The sequence below is a fragment of the Dermacentor andersoni genome, chromosome 5, assembly GCF_023375885.2.
Source record: "Dermacentor andersoni chromosome 5, qqDerAnde1_hic_scaffold, whole genome shotgun sequence".
Lineage (NCBI taxonomy): Eukaryota > Metazoa > Arthropoda > Arachnida > Ixodida > Ixodidae > Dermacentor > Dermacentor andersoni.
In genome coordinates this window covers 109,326,658-109,342,421 of record NC_092818.1, presented here as the reverse complement: position 1 = coordinate 109,342,421, position 15,764 = coordinate 109,326,658, and the positions used below count along the sequence as shown (strand labels likewise).

At 46.8% G+C, this 15,764-nt stretch overlaps 1 protein-coding gene across 2 annotated transcripts in view; it reads right to left on the bottom strand.

Moving 5' to 3' along the window:
- Positions 1-4,682: 4,682 nt before the first annotated feature.
- The window catches only part of LOC126531040 (ras-related protein Rab-8A-like), a 120,412-nt gene continuing 109,330 nt past the window's right edge, over positions 4,683-15,764 (bottom strand). The window contains exons 6-7 of one of the 2 annotated variants that reach the window (XM_050178420.2): positions 14,938-15,069; positions 4,683-9,613 (exon numbers count right to left, since the gene is read on the bottom strand). In XM_050178420.2, coding sequence (XP_050034377.1) covers positions 9,515-9,613; positions 14,938-15,069 — 231 coding nt within the window. In that variant the 3' untranslated portion in view covers positions 4,683-9,514. The remainder of the gene's footprint in view (positions 9,614-14,937; positions 15,070-15,764) is intronic. The other variant, XM_050178421.2, reaches the window with a different exon arrangement.

Here is a 15,764-nt window from a genome sequence, read left to right as displayed (position 1 = left end):
GGGCGCGGGACGTGATATATGCGGCAAAGCAGCGCTTTCTTGAGAACTATATTCGACCTGGCTGAGTCAATATTTCCCTGGGCTATAGGCTTACCAATTTTTCATTTTTTCGAGAAAAATATTCTGCCCTTATTCGCGTGTTTAGCGCTTAAATCGGCGTCGGCGTGGGCGCGGGACGTCATATATGCGGCAAAGCAGCGCTTTCTTGAGAACTATATTCGACCTGGCTGATTCAATATTTCCCTGGGCTATAGGCTTACCAATTTTTCATTTTTTCGAGAAAAATATTCTGCCCTTATTCGCGTGTTTAGCGCTTAAATCGGCGTCGGCGTGGGCGCGGGACGTGATATATGCGGCAAAGCAGCGCTTTCTTGAGAACTATATTCGACCTGGCTGAGTCAATATTTCCCTGGGCTATAGGCTTACCAATTTTCCATTTTTTCGAGAAAAATATTCTGCCCTTATTCGCGTGTTTAGCGCTTAAATCGGCGTCAGCGTGGGTGCGGGACGTGATATATGCGGCAAAGCAGCGCTTTCTTGAGAACTATATTCGACCTGGCTGAGTCAATATTTCCCTGGGCTATAGGCTTACCGATTTTTCATTTTTTCGAGAAAATTATTCTGCCCTTATTCGCGTGTTTAGCGCTTAAATCGGCGTCGGCGTGGGCGCGGGACGTGATATATGCGGCAAAGCAGCGCTTTCTTGAGAACTATATTCGACCTGGCTGATTCAATATTTGCCTGGGCTATAGGCTTACCAATTTTTCATTTTTTCGAGAAAAATATTCTGCCCTTATTCGCGTGTTTAGCGCTTAAATCGGCGTCGGCGTGGGCGCGGGACGTGATATATGCGGCAAAGCAGCGCTTTCTTGAGAACTATATTCTACCTGGCTGATTCAATATTTCCCTGGGCTATAGGCTTACCAATTTTTCATTTTTTTGAGAAAAATATTCTGCCCTTATTCGCGTGTTTAGCGCTTAAATCGGCGTCAGCGTGGGTGCGGGACGTGATATATGCGGCAAAGCAGCGCTTTCTTGAGAACTATATTCGACCTGGCTGAGTCAATATTTCCCTGGGCTATATAGGCTTACCGATTTTTCATTTTTTCGAGAAAAATATTCTGCCCTTATTCGCGTGTTTAGCGCTTAAATCGGCGTCGGCGTGGGCGCGGGACGTGATATATGCGGCAAAGCAGCGCTTTCTTGAGAACTATATTCGACCTGGCTGATTCAATATTTCCCTGGGCAATAGGCTTACCAATTTTTCATTTTTTCGAGAAAAATATTCTGCCCTTTTTCGCGTGTTTAGCGCTTAAATCGGCGTCAGCGTGGGCGCGGGACGTGATATATGCGGCAAAGCAGCGCTTTCTTGAGAACTATATTCGACCTGGCTGATTCAATATTTCCCTGGGCTATAGGCTTACCAATTTTTCATTTTTTCGAGAAAAATATTCTGCCCTTATTCGCGTGTTTAGCGCTTAAATCGGCGTCGGCGTGGGCGCGGGACGTGATATATGCGGCAAAGCAGCGCTTTCTTGAGAACTATATTCGACCTGGCTGATTCAATATTTCCCTGGGCTATAGGCTTACCAATTTTTCATTTTTTCGAGAAAAATATTCTGCCCTTATTCGCGTGTTTAGCGCTTAAATCGGCGTCAGCGTGGGTGCGGGACGTGATATATGCGGCAAAGCAGCGCTTTCTTGAGAACTATATTCGACCTGGCTGAGTCAATATTTCCCTGGGCTATAGGCTTACCGATTTTTCATTTTTTCAAGAAAAATATTCTGCCCTTATTCGCGTGTTTAGCGCTTAAATCGGCGTCGGCGTGGGCGCGGGACGTGATATATGCGGCAAAGCAGCGCTTTCTTGAGAACTATATTCTACCTGGCTGATTCAATATTTCCCTGGGCTATAGGCTTACCAATTTTTCATTTTTTTGAGAAAAATATTCTGCCCTTATTCGCGTGTTTAGCGCTTAAATCGGCGTCAGCGTGGGTGCGGGACGTGATATATGCGGCAAAGCAGCGCTTTCTTGAGAACTATATTCGACCTGGCTGAGTCAATATTTCCCTGGGCTATATAGGCTTACCGATTTTTCATTTTTTCGAGAAAAATATTCTGCCCTTATTCGCGTGTTTAGCGCTTAAATCGGCGTCGGCGTGGGCGCGGGACGTGATATATGCGGCAAAGCAGCGCTTTCTTGAGAACTATATTCGACCTGGCTGATTCAATATTTCCCTGGGCAATAGGCTTACCAATTTTTCATTTTTTCGAGAAAAATATTCTGCCCTTTTTCGCGTGTTTAGCGCTTAAATCGGCGTCAGCGTGGGCGCGGGACGTGATATATGCGGCAAAGCAGCGCTTTCTTGAGAACTATATTCGACCTGGCTGATTCAATATTTCCCTGGGCTATAGGCTTACCAATTTTTCATTTTTTCGAGAAAAATATTCTGCCCTTATTCGCGTGTTTAGCGCTTAAATCGGCGTCGGCGTGGGCGCGGGACGTGATATATGCGGCAAAGCAGCGCTTTCTTGAGAACTATATTCGACCTGGCTGATTCAATATTTCCCTGGGCTATAGGCTTACCAATTTTTCATTTTTTCGAGAAAAATATTCTGCCCTTATTCGCGTGTTTAGCGCTTAAATCGGCGTCAGCGTGGGTGCGGGACGTGATATATGCGGCAAAGCAGCGCTTTCTTGAGAACTATATTCGACCTGGCTGAGTCAATATTTCCCTGGGCTATAGGCTTACCGATTTTTCATTTTTTCAAGAAAAATATTCTGCCCTTATTCGCGTGTTTAGCGCTTAAATCGGCGTCGGCGTGGGCGCGGGACGTGATATATGCGGCAAAGCAGCGCTTTCTTGAGAACTATATTCGACCTGGCTGATTCAATATTTCCCTGGGCTATAGGCTTACCAATTTTTCATTTTTTCGAGAAAAATATTCTGCCCTTATTCGCGTGTTTAGCGCTTAAATCGGCGTCAGCGTGGGCGCGGGACGTGATATATGCGGCAAAGCAGCGCTTTCTTGAGAACTATATTCGACCTGGCTGAGTCAATATTTCCCTGGGCTATAGGCTTACCGATTTTTCATTTTTTCGAGAAAAATATTCTGCCCTTATTCGCGTGTTTAGCGCTTAAATCGGCGTCGGCGGGGGCGGGGGACGTGATATATGCGGCAAAGCAGCGCTTTCTTGAGAACTATATTCGACCTGGCTGAGTCAATATTTCCCTGGGCTATAGGCTTACCAATTTTTAATTTTTTCGAGAAAAATATTCTGCCCTTATTCGCGTGTTTAGCGCTTAAATCGGCGTCGGCGTGGGCGCGGGACGTGATATATGCGGCAAAGCAGCGCTTTCTTGAGAACTATATTCGACCTGGCTGAGTCAAATATCCCTGGGCTATAGGCTTACCGATTTTTCATTTTTTCGAGAAAAATATTCTGCCCTTATTCGCGTGTTTAGCGCTTAAATCGGCGTCGGCGTGGGCGCGGGACGTGATATATGCGGCAAAGCAGCGCTTTCTTGAGAACTATATTCGACCTGGCTGAGTCAATATTTCCCTGGGCTATAGGCTTACCAATTTTTCATTTCTTCGAGAAAAATATTCTGCCCTTATTCGCGTGTTTAGCGCTTAAATCGGCGTCGGCGGGGGCGCGGGACGTGATATATGCGGCAAAGCAGCGCTTTCTTGAGAACTATATTCGACCTGGCTGAGTCAATATTTCCCTGGGCTATAGGCTTACCGATTTTTCATTTTTTCGAGAAAAATATTCTGCCCTTATTCGCGTGTTTAGCGCTTAAATCGGCGTCGGCGTGGGCGCGGGACGTGATATATGCGGCAAAGCAGCGCTTTCTTGAGAACTATATTCGACCTGGCTGAGTCAATATTTCCCTGGGCTATAGGCTTACCAATTTTTCATTTCTTCGAGAAAAATATTCTGCCCTTATTCGCGTGTTTAGCGCTTAAATCGGCGTCGGCGTGGGCGCGGGACGTGATATATGCGGCAAAGCAGCGCTTTCTTGAGAACTATATTCGACCTGGCTGAGTCAATATTTCCCTGGGCTATAGGCTTACCGATTTTTCATTTTTTCGAGAAAAATATTCTGCCCTTATTCGCGTGTTTAGCGCTTAAATCGGCGTCGGCGTGGGCGCGGGACGTGATATATGCGGCAAAGCAGCGCTTTCTTGAGAACTATATTCGACCTGGCTGAGTCAATATTTCCCTGGGCTATAGGCTTACCAATTTTTCATTTTTTCGAGAAAAATATTCTGCCCTTATTCGGGTATTTAGCGCTTAAATCGGCGTCAGCGTCCGAGGCGATATTTTTCTGCAGTGGGCGGAAGCACTCACTTGTGTCCAAAGCTCTCGTTCATCGCATAATTGACTCGACATGGCAAAGCGAGTGCTTATTTCGATTTACGCGAATGATGAACGGAAATTAGTACATTAACTCTTCCGACGGAAGAGCTAAACTTTAAGCACTATGAAATGTCGGCGGAGACAGGTAAGCGACAGCGCAACATATCGACGCCCTCGTAACCTATCTTCAGAGACTGGTGTGTATTCCACAAACGCATGGGTGTCAGTGGTGCAGTTTTCCGACAATGAAATGCAGCTGGAAGACATTTTGCGACCACTTGACACGGCGACTTGAAGTGACACATACAAAGTGGATCGATCGATTGTTGCAGATATTGATTTCTTTATTCAGTGGAGAGATCACATTAAATTTCAGCTCACTGGTACAGCCAGTAATAAATGTTGTAAACAGAATAACTAAATCACACAGAGGGGGAAAAAATAAGAAAAAGACATGCTGTCACCAAGTTCTTTTTACGCCCGGATCAACCGTAGCAATGATTTTACTCGCTAGGTCTACGGCAAAAAGACTAAATTGATGTAATCAGACAAAGTGTGGAACATGCAAATTCTATGCCCCCAAAAATACAAAACATATGGTAAATACAAAGTTTTCCACGATATAGAATTGTGTACAGTCATTTAGTAAAGTTCTTAGTTTTCGACTAGGGTGGAAGTAGCCCCGGCATGAACAACAGTATTCTTATACGACATGAAAAAGCGAGTTCATTTTCGCTATGTTCAAGTACTTGCATCGTGCATGGTCGTTGGAGCAATAAAGAGTCAAGATTTTATCCGGCAAGTCTTTTTTTTTTTTGCATGCACGGATCGCCTTGAATATACAGGGCGATTATAAACTGACAGTTAACAATGTCATACCTTCCAGCATGCAGTGCATACTACGGCAGGTTCACTACTTGTTTTAGCACAAAAAGATAAAAACCTGTGCGCCTACATAGTGCAAAATAGCACCGTTTTCTTTTTACGGGTATTTTAAACTTCCTGCGAACACACCACCGCTTAGTGGTGCTTAGTGTCACAGTGAACACCATCAAATGCAGCGGGGTAAACAGAAGTTGCCCTACCGCTTAATTCACAACTGTACAAAGCCTTGCAGGGCCAGCGCGTTTCGCAAGAGGCCGTAGTATTAGTCTGCTTCTATATTTAAAACGGTTCCTTCAAAGCAATTGTAATGAGCTATAGGCGGAGCTTTGCTCCTCCGTCGTAAAAGCTCGCCAACCCGGCTTAAAAGTCACCTTGTCTCCTCGCCAGTCCACGCTCGTTGTTAAGAAACAGCCATAGGGAAAAGACTAATCATACGGGCTCTTGGCACAATATCAAAGCAACACCTTTAGCGTAGCGAAAGCTCAGTTCGGTTTGAGTTTTATTTTACGTGTAGTATCATAAGAAAGCAGAATATGCGCCTGGAAAACACGAATCGCCTATTTCGTCAACAAAATATCGTAAACAGATTCGTAAACGTATTTACAATCTTTGACTATCGCGGCCGCAGCGCATTCCCTGTGCCCGCGAATGCGCTCCATACACCGTCGCTGGAGTCTTCAACATGGGCTCGCGGCTCTCTGAACACATCGTTTCTTGTTATTTTTTTTTCAGACATATTGTACGCAAACATGCAGTATCACACTTTGTACAAGAAGTGGTCCACACCGAAAAACGTCAGGTATATAACAAACTTTACGGTACACATTGTCAGCGCCACGTTGTATCTCGCGCGTGGCACAGCTGCGCCTCCTCCGGTTAAGTATAACGTTTTCAACAACAACTATTCTGCGGAATCACGACAAGGCCAGTTATAAGCGTTATTTGCGAGAACTCCAAGTCGCTCGTTGATTACTTGTCAGCTCAGGTGAGAGTTGTCAGCTCGCGTGAGCAGCGACAACGGTCCCTCCGTCCATTTTGACCTTTCCGCCGTTTGAGTAACTTGGCCATGCTTATACTTTAGCCGGGAACGCAACGTTATGAGCTACTTTTGTGGGGCTTGCTAAGCGGTGATGGCGGCAGCGTTATGCTCCGAACGCGCTGCCAGAGCTGAGCTCCAGCCTGCAGACTTCCACTGTTCTTCTTCGGCCGGCAAACTAATTGCCGACGGTGCCCGAACGAAGGTGGACGTTAGCGCAAAACGGCGTGTGCGTCACCCTTCATGTCGTCGGCGTTGTAGTCCTTACAAATAAGCGTGTCGGTCTAAAGGCAGCCTTCTTGTATTTTTCGTTGCAATCGGGTCTCTATTGCGCGCTGCTGATTTGATTCCGTATACGCCATAAAGCAATGCCATTTGCTTGGTCGTAAGATTCTGTGCGTGATCGCTTCGCTTTCGCCCACTTTGCCTACGCGGTGGTAACTATAGGAATTCCAAGCTGACCGACCCGCAGTTTAACGGTGGAAATCTTGCTTTCGGCTGTCAAGGAAACTATAACAGCGCGCACTGCGGTTGGGTACATGCAGAAGAACCAAAGACCTTATAATGTCTTGCAAGCAACGACATTCACTGAAGACGCCTCGGGAGTGAACACTTTCGATTCATAAGTCTTGCCTGAGGGAAGCCATTGATCCTGAAGTGCGACTGAACCATATGCCTTCCATGTTGGGTCTATACAATCGCCTACATATTGAACATATTATATTATTTCGTTTCTTGCGCCCCCTGCTATTAATCTTCTAAATGCCACTGCACTGTAATCATAATGCTTGATAGAGACCATGCGCAGACACTCAGCAGCGCGCCTATAGTGTAGTCCATTATGATCTATTGAGAACACGTAAACAACGTTGATGCATATGCTGTGCCGCAAAGGAGGCTCGACGTGACCAGAGGTGAAGAGCGCCGAATGATTACGGAGTTATACGCGGCCTAACGCAAACTGTCATTCCGCTTCTTGCGAGCACAACGCCAAGGCCAACTTCGTTCCGTGAGACTTGTCCGTGGGATAAGCGTCAAAGGAAGAGGCTAAAGCAGGCAGCCAAGGCCTTTCAACCATGATCTGATGGTTCAGCGAGGAAACGCACACCGCAGACTTCGTTTGGAAGAACGTGACGTCTAGTTCTCTTCATGCGCACATGCCCTCGGAAGCACGCGTACTTCTGCCAGAAGATACAAAGTCCACCGAGCAGGTGACTGGTGCTTCTGCTTGACACTTCGTTACGATGCTGTACATTTTTGTACGCATTGTATAGCAAGTGTCTTAACGTGTCAAGAGTGTACGGGCTAAAATTTTCGTATTTTCTTCTCTGTCACTTTATGACATTTCCGTCCCTTCTTGTGACAATCAAATGTTGCCCAAAGGCCGGCGACGAAAGTTTGCAGCATCTCCAGTACCATCGAATAAACAAATAAAAATCAATCTGTAGTACTTCTGACGCTCCCAAACTTGGTGTGTTTGTGTCCGTGTTGAAGGCGTGTGTGTGTGTGTGTGTGTGTGTGGGGGGGGGTTATGCATTAGCCAATTCAGACAGGAAATCCCTGGAACTCAATATTTTTTTCATGATAACGATCCACCAGATGTTGGCCGACCAATTGAACTGGTGCTGGTATGTCTCAATAGCGACCGCCCCTTAGGACCTTAACGCCAGAATATCACCTACGGACGATTGTTACAGGTTTTCATTGGCCCAAACGGGAGCATCTTTTTCAAAGCCGAGCAAAGGCGAAGTGCTGCGCTTCACAGGGTACTCGGATAACGACTAAGGACAGTCTTGTTCGCACGATTTCCGTAGGTTTCCAGCGCGCACACCAAGCGTTTTCAGGGTCGCCGATAATGTTTTCATGAACAAAAAAAGAAAAACTTTAGAAAAGCAATTGTTAGTAAAGCCATGCAATGTATGAACGGCTGCAGAGCACGCATTGATTGTGCCTGCAAGCCAGCTCGTTCTGTTTCCGTTGACTGTGCAGCGCTGTTAAAAGGTTTTGCGGGAAGTAACGTAAATGTAATCGATTGCTTTTGAGTACTTCCTCAATTACTTTCTTGGGGAAGTAATTGGTAACTGTAACCAATTACATGTTTAGTGAAGTAACTGTAATTATAATCAGTAATTTTTTTCACTAACGTGTATAAGTATGTTCTTGTATAATAAGGACTTAATTGTGTCTTACTTGGTTGTCAATTATAGCGGCGGCCACGCGGAACACTTTTTTTATTCCGATTGCAGCGCGTATGACGTCATGGCGTGAAACAAACTCTTGCCAGCGGCACGTAGAAAATACGTCAGAAAGCTCCCGTGTGATTCTCACTTTAGAGCAAGGGCGCGCAAATATCCGAAATTTCAGAAACGAATTGAATACTTATGTTTGCAAACGTGGCACATTCGATTCAAGATTATGATGTTCAATTTTTCCAAATATTTGACTATGGCCGACTATAGAGCGTAATAACAATAAAAAAGGAAAAATAATAACATGCATATCGTCCAGTGGTCACAAAGTTTCCCTTGTGCCAACCAGGAAATGTTATAACGTTTAACTTATTGCTCATCTCAAAGCTGCTCAGTTGAATCAACTTCTAGGCACATAGAATAGTTGTTAGCACAACATTTTCGATTTCGTATTTTCACTCCATGTCTTGTTCTCTTCATTTAGAGATAGAACACAGCTCGACATTCGGTTCCGCGTTCAGTATTCTCCGGTATTACGGAAATTTGGCCATTCGAACACCCTTACTTCAAAGTTTCGTTACAACAAGCTCGTCAATATTACACAGGGGGCACGATGTGCACCGCCTTCTCCACGCTTACGGAACTAAAAAAAAAAATTCAAGCGTAAACGCGCACATGTGAACGCGCATTCGCGGTGCCGCGGCCCGAGCTCTCTCTGTTTTCCAGGATAGTCCTTGGGGCGTGTAGCACATAGCGCCAGTGTGGGAACCGAAAGGGCGTCGTTGCACTTCTTGGGGGGCGACGCAGTGATAAGCCGATCCTCCGTGTTGCCCTCTCCCCTCTCTCGGCGTCAGCATCGTGTCCCTGCGTTTAGTCCAAGGTCCGTGTCGAAGCACGCAGTGGAAAACGCAGCAGGCGGTGGCGGCGGCGGCGGCGGCGGGGATGCGGAAATAAATTAAGTCGGGCATCGGTGACGCTGCTGCTGCGGCGACGATGACGACAAGGGAAGAACGGCTGCAATTCACGGAGGGCGTCACTCAGCAGTTGCAGCGGTACTGCGCCGACGGCGGCTGCCTGTTCTGGTTCAGGTCGGCTTTCTCCCATTGCAGCCGGTCGCTGTCTTCGAACTTGCCCGGCTGCGAGAGAGAAGGAGGAGGACAGTGTGAATCTCAGCGTCATCAAGCGCTGGGGAAGCAAAATAAAAACGCTTCTCTCGGGGGGGGTCCCTCCGCACCGGCAGTCCCTGTACGTCAATCTCGACCATCGGCGCCTTATATAATTTCTTGCGTTTCTCGTGACACTAACTTCCGTTTCCTTTGGAGACTGCTCTGAGTTCTACATATGTGTCTCTCTTCAATGCCGTTTATGTTTTGTAGTGACATGAAAATAACCGTATGCTGCGTCTGGTATACCGCACTGCTGAATAACTGGAAGTATGCGCTTCACGTTATAGATCCTTCCATTCGTACAACTAACTAACGCTGTCAACAAACCCGGCAATATGTTTGCTGCCAACATGTTCCAATAGATACTATAATACGTTAATCCAAGAGAATTCCTAGCGAAAAAAACAAACGAACACGAAGCCCTGTTATATAGGTGTTCACCATGTTAGGGCACCAGACAAGAGTGAAACTGCGTACGGGATACATTCTGCTGGAATTATCAAGATATAAAGGTTCCTGCATAATTCAACAACGCTGCCGTTCACGCAGCCAGTACATTGACCCTTTTCGCGGCGATCTAATGGGCGCTTCCATATTTGATCACGTGGTAATGCGTCCATTGCTTGCCTCTACTGCCTCCGTGTTTACAATGAATCCGTATGACGCCGGTGCGGCTTAGCAAACCTCTGTTTCGGCATTTACCGTAGACAGTGGCTGCAGCAGCCTGGAGTGGCAGCATTGTTGACTGACCCTGAAACGAAATAACCGCTCTTTCGTGCCCCTCTCTTACCTCTTGGTTTAGTGGAAAAAAAAAACGAATGTTTTTCGTCTCTCGTTCCGCGCCTGTTTGCTTTGCGAAGAGACCGGGAACACGCTTACGCTTTGCTCCGGCTCCGTCTGCAGGAGTATACTGTTTTCTTCTAGCCCTAATCTTTCCGACTGATATTTCGGGCCGGGGCAGAAACGCCTTGAACGTAAAAAAGAGCGTCACGCCTGCTTTTTGGGAGATCCTCTGCAAGCGAGGCCGATGCGAGCGCACCTCCATAAACACCTCGCCACCGAAGCGAACGATAACACCGAGAAGCGGGGGTGTCGCGTGATCGGATGGCGCAAATACAAGCCGGCAACCCGATCTGCACGCACCTGTGTCGAAGCACTACACCGGGCTATTGCCCACCGAAAAGTCGTGCCTCGCCTATACTGACACTCGACACTTCACTTGCTTGATGACGTATATACGGGAAGGCGCTCTTTAGATGGGCCACACATTTTCTAAGTTGCAAAAGCTGCGCTTATCGAAAGTAAAAAAAAAAAAAAAGAGGACGCTTAGCAAAGTGTTAAGGTTGGAAAGCGCCTAAGAAATAAATTTTATTTGACGCTACAGTTAGTCCAAAAATCTTTGACTTGACATCACTGACATTATCTTGACGTCACGACACAGCGAAATTTGCTGATGTGGTGACATTGTGTTTTTATAGTTTACCAGCGCGCCAGTAATATACAATGATATCGCCGAACGTATATTTCATTCAGCTCTGCGAGTATCCATTTTTTGCTGTCCGTGTCTGATGCGATGGGAAACTTCGGCCGTGTCGCAATAAGGCTAAGAATGATGACGTGACTAATAAAAAAAGAAAGTAAACGAGAGTGCTGCACGTGTTTCTTTTGACTGTGCTCGCGTGTAGTGGCCGATCCCGAGCCGATGTATCATTCACAGCATGATGCATCCACATCCGAGGTTTACCGAAACCGAAACTGGCTCGTGGAGCATAGACAAGGGCGTCCACCGCGCTCGTAACCATACCCAAGACCGGTGAATGGCGACAGCCGCATGTGGTACGGGGGCAAGCTTTGAAGGAACGCGAAGTCAATATTCGATCAAAATTTATTTCCGCCTTCTCGTTTTATCGAACGAATAACCGTCAGTATGGCAGTAAGCAACGGAATAGTCAACTTTGCAGGCATTTATATAACTATCGACTGTAGTAGCGTTCCAATAATAATTAGGTGTTGCCTCAATTAGTAACTGCGGCAAAAACGTGAAGACGGAAAACGTGATGGAACAAGGTCGATGAATCAGTGGTTAGGCAGGGCTTCATTTCGGGGTGCTGGGGTTTTGTTCTTCTGGCGGGCGTTGGTTTCAAGGGGGAATTTTATCGCCCGCTAGTTCACAAACCTCTGCTGTTGTCTCCACAGGGATGATTCCCACATGAAGCATTATGTAAGAATAACCCCTGTCCTGGCTACTCCATTGCAGTGAATCGATCAAAAAGTAAACTTATAAATACGTGTAGACGTTTTGGCTTGGACGTATATATATATATATATATATATATATATATAAGGAGAAGAACGAAACTAGCACATACGGCAGTGAACAACATGCGTGGAAAGGTGAGTAAACGAAAACCAAACATAACGCAAGAATAAGGAAAAACTGACGTAGTTGCCTTAATGCCCCTAATACCTGCCTGCCGCGTAACTCGCATTTCCTATCGACTGGCACTCGCAGCCATGCATTGCGCGCCCGGCGCCAGTCATTGACGTACTGTGTGCGCAGGCATCTCGAGAAAGCAGCTTACAGCGGCGGCAGCAATATGTGTTGCCTTTCAATCAGAGGACAAATTACAGCTCGCTGGCCCGGAGCGACGGCGACCGTACGACAGGGCCGAACGCGGTGTCGCCCCGTAATAGGCGCCATCGCGCGCGACGAGCGGCATGCCTCGAGTTCCACTCGCAGCTCGGGGGCAGCGAGCGAGCGTCGCGCGCTAGGCGGCACCGAGAAATTCGATACCCGCAACAGAGGCGGCCGATGCCCGAGCAGCAATATTAGTGGCAGTGCGCAAGTCGCCTGTCGAGGCATTGCTACCGAGGCGCTCGGCCCTCAAGGCTTGCCGGCGTCACGCCCCGTCTTTGATCGGTAATTGTTCTTGTCGGTGCGCAGCCATTAGGGCGCTGCCACGGGAAACCAGCTGGTTATACGCGTTCGTCGCCGAGGCCGCGCACTGATTAGCCCCGCCGGCGTTGCGATCACCTTCATTGTCGGGAACAATTGAGACCCACCCACCACACACACGCGCACAAACTGGCGGCGGCGATCTGTTGGATCGGTCTTATAGCCTTTCAGCCCATTCTCGCTTTCTTTCTTATAGGTTGCATGTAATCGGTCGAGAATTTCTGGCTGCCGATTAACGGTTGTTCTTTGCCGCGCTCTGCAGTCCCCCTTTGTTTTCCAGCCGTTTCTGCCCATTTTATCGCAACGTCGAGACCACCCTGGCTGAGCCTTCGCGCTTGCGGCTTATAGCAAGTTTTGTATAGCGGGTGCGCGCTTCAAAGCACGCGAGCCCATCGAGTGTATTTTTTCCAAGCGTGTGGAGCGAGTTGTTGCGGCGCTTTCGAGCGAAAACTCGGGCGCCCCTGAGGAAACCGTGCAGTACGAAAAATTGCAGGCAAAGCGAGCGATCAGTGAGGCACGACCCCCTGCTTTCGTCGGTGATAGTTTGCACAGCTATCCTTCAACGATTTGCTGTGTGAGGCGCCTCGTAAAATATCACCATTCATCACGTTGTTAATATTGTTATTATATGATTGAGTAGTTGAACATGATGCATATAAAGGTGCCGGCGTCGATCTCTCTCCCACATACACAAACCCTGCAGGCGGAAAATGTTTTCGGAACTCGGAGACGCTGAAAGAATATTTTTTTCGCGAGAATTCTCGACGCAGTCTGATCCCTTCAAAGAAGGGTATGGTCTGAGTTTTGCTGTTTCACAGAAGAATTGTTGACAGCAATGACATTACTTCTTTACTTCTTTCTTTTACGACTTCCGTGTTTCTAAACCGTTTGACGTGTAGTGTATACCTAAGAACTTGGCGGGAACGCGAAAAAAAAAAATGACGTTGATCGAACAGCACTGTTCTGTCTCGTTTCAAATCTACTCAGGCAGCTATACAATATATTGTAATTTCTTGAACTTCACCATTATAGCTTGGAACAGTGGCCGCAAAAGAAGCATTCTCGGGTATATATTCTTCAGCAGGAGCAGATAACACTGTGCGGTCTCGGCTAACCTTACTAAAAAAAATTGAATTCTCGAATTTTCCGTGCCAGAACCTCGATCAGGCACGCCGTAGTTCGGAGGGGAGGGAGGGGGGACTCCGGATTAATTTTGACCACATGGGGTTTCTTTAAAGTGCACCTAAATCTAAGTCTACGACCGTATTTTTCTTTCTTTCTTTTTTCTCTTTTTTTTATCATTTCGCCCTCATCGGAATGCGATCGCCGCGGCTGACATCCACCCCTCGACCTCGAGCTGAGCAGCCCAACGCCACACCCACTGGGCTACCAAGAAGACGCCACCGTTGATCAACTCCGAGCTGTCACCATGTAAACTCAGGGACAGTTTTCCTGACCAGTCATCTCATCAAGCCATCATTTATTTCATCATCGTAATAAACGCCCTCGGCGATGATCTTCTGTGCCTGCTGACCCAACCCTCAGGAAGCGTACCGTGCCCACACTATATTTTTCCAGTTGGCATTTTCCCACAAAATTTCGCGTTTTCGGTAATAATTAAAGAGAAAGAAACTATTATATTATCTTTCATTGGCTTGAGCCCGTTAGTGCAGTTAAGTAGAAAGTGGCTCTCACTTACTCTTATTTCATGTTATTTCCCTACAGGAAAAAGGGAATGAGAGTTTGGGATAGGGCCTACAGCGGCGGGACTCAACTATAGTATGCTATAAAAAAAGTTTTGCGGCACTTGTGCGATGTTACACTGCAAATCATTTTTCTTTCCAAACTTTTATAAATGTCTCCGGCGCTTCTCGGCATATTCGACCTTTCCGATAACATAAGAATTCAGTACGAGCCACGCTCAGAAAACCGCCCTGCGCTTGCCCACGGTGCCTCCGCGCTCCAAAACGTAGTTCCCGAAAGATGCCCGCGTGTCGAAAGAAGTTCGCGTCCCTGGCCTGACATCACGCACTTGACGCTACGTCAGCCAACGCAATCGACTGGCGTATCCATACAAATTCTCATTTGGGTTGGACGTCTGCGCGTTTGTCACTGCGTCATAAGATTATCACCGCCTACGTTGATTTCATTACTCAGACAAGGTGATAGCGCGGCAGACTGAGTATGCAGTGGCGTACGTCAGCAAATTACATTAGGACGTCAGACTAACCAAACACAGGCAGGCGAAGGGACACTAACGAAGGGAGAGGGGTGAAACACAATAACCAAGGCAGAAACAAGTAATACTAAAAAGCAAACAAAAGAGGGGGTCCTGTACTAGTGGAGTGACGATCACCCTCTGCTCCCTCTGCTCGCGGATTTTCCTGGCGAGGGTGACGAAGGCCTCCTGGATGTTGACGTTCTGCTTGCAGCTGCACTCGTAGAACGGGATGTCGAAGCTCTCCGCCATCTGCGCCAATTGTGGAGATAGAGGGGTGGTGGTGGTAAATAGGAGAGAGAATACGTGTGAGCATAGGCATTATTCCGCTTATGGCGATGATTGTGACATACAGGGACGAACATAAAGCCACCCATTGGCGTACCAACTATTTCTCGAATGGCGGAGGGGGAGGGGGGGGGGCAGGGAATGCGTCTATCATTTATTTTTATACTTAAAAGATATAGACCTATTTATTAATCACACATGATGAACCATGGAGGTCCGAAAAATAATTTTAATTCGCATTTATTTATTGCAACTACACAAAAAAACCTGAAAGTGGTGCAAGAACAAAAGGCAATGAGTGCCTCACAGGGGTCTTTGATCCCGCACAATAGCAGCAGTACAGCGCACGTAAAAATTGCACATTTGCTACAAACAATCTTGATAATTAAAGAATTGTACTTGGTGTTTAAGTCGACAGCATAAGTGCATACATGACTTGCGATATTCACAACAAGAAAGAAAAGACAGCAGATGCTTGCGACCTTGGAGAGTTACAACCCGATTTCCAGCGAAGCTGTTCCGTTGGGACAATTGCAATAATTGTTTCACTGAGTTTCCTGTAATTATGTCGCATATATACTTTAAAAATGTTCCTCGTCTATGACTTCCGTTTGAAACTTGTAATTCCCCAACGCACATGTTACTTGGCCATAGCTTTT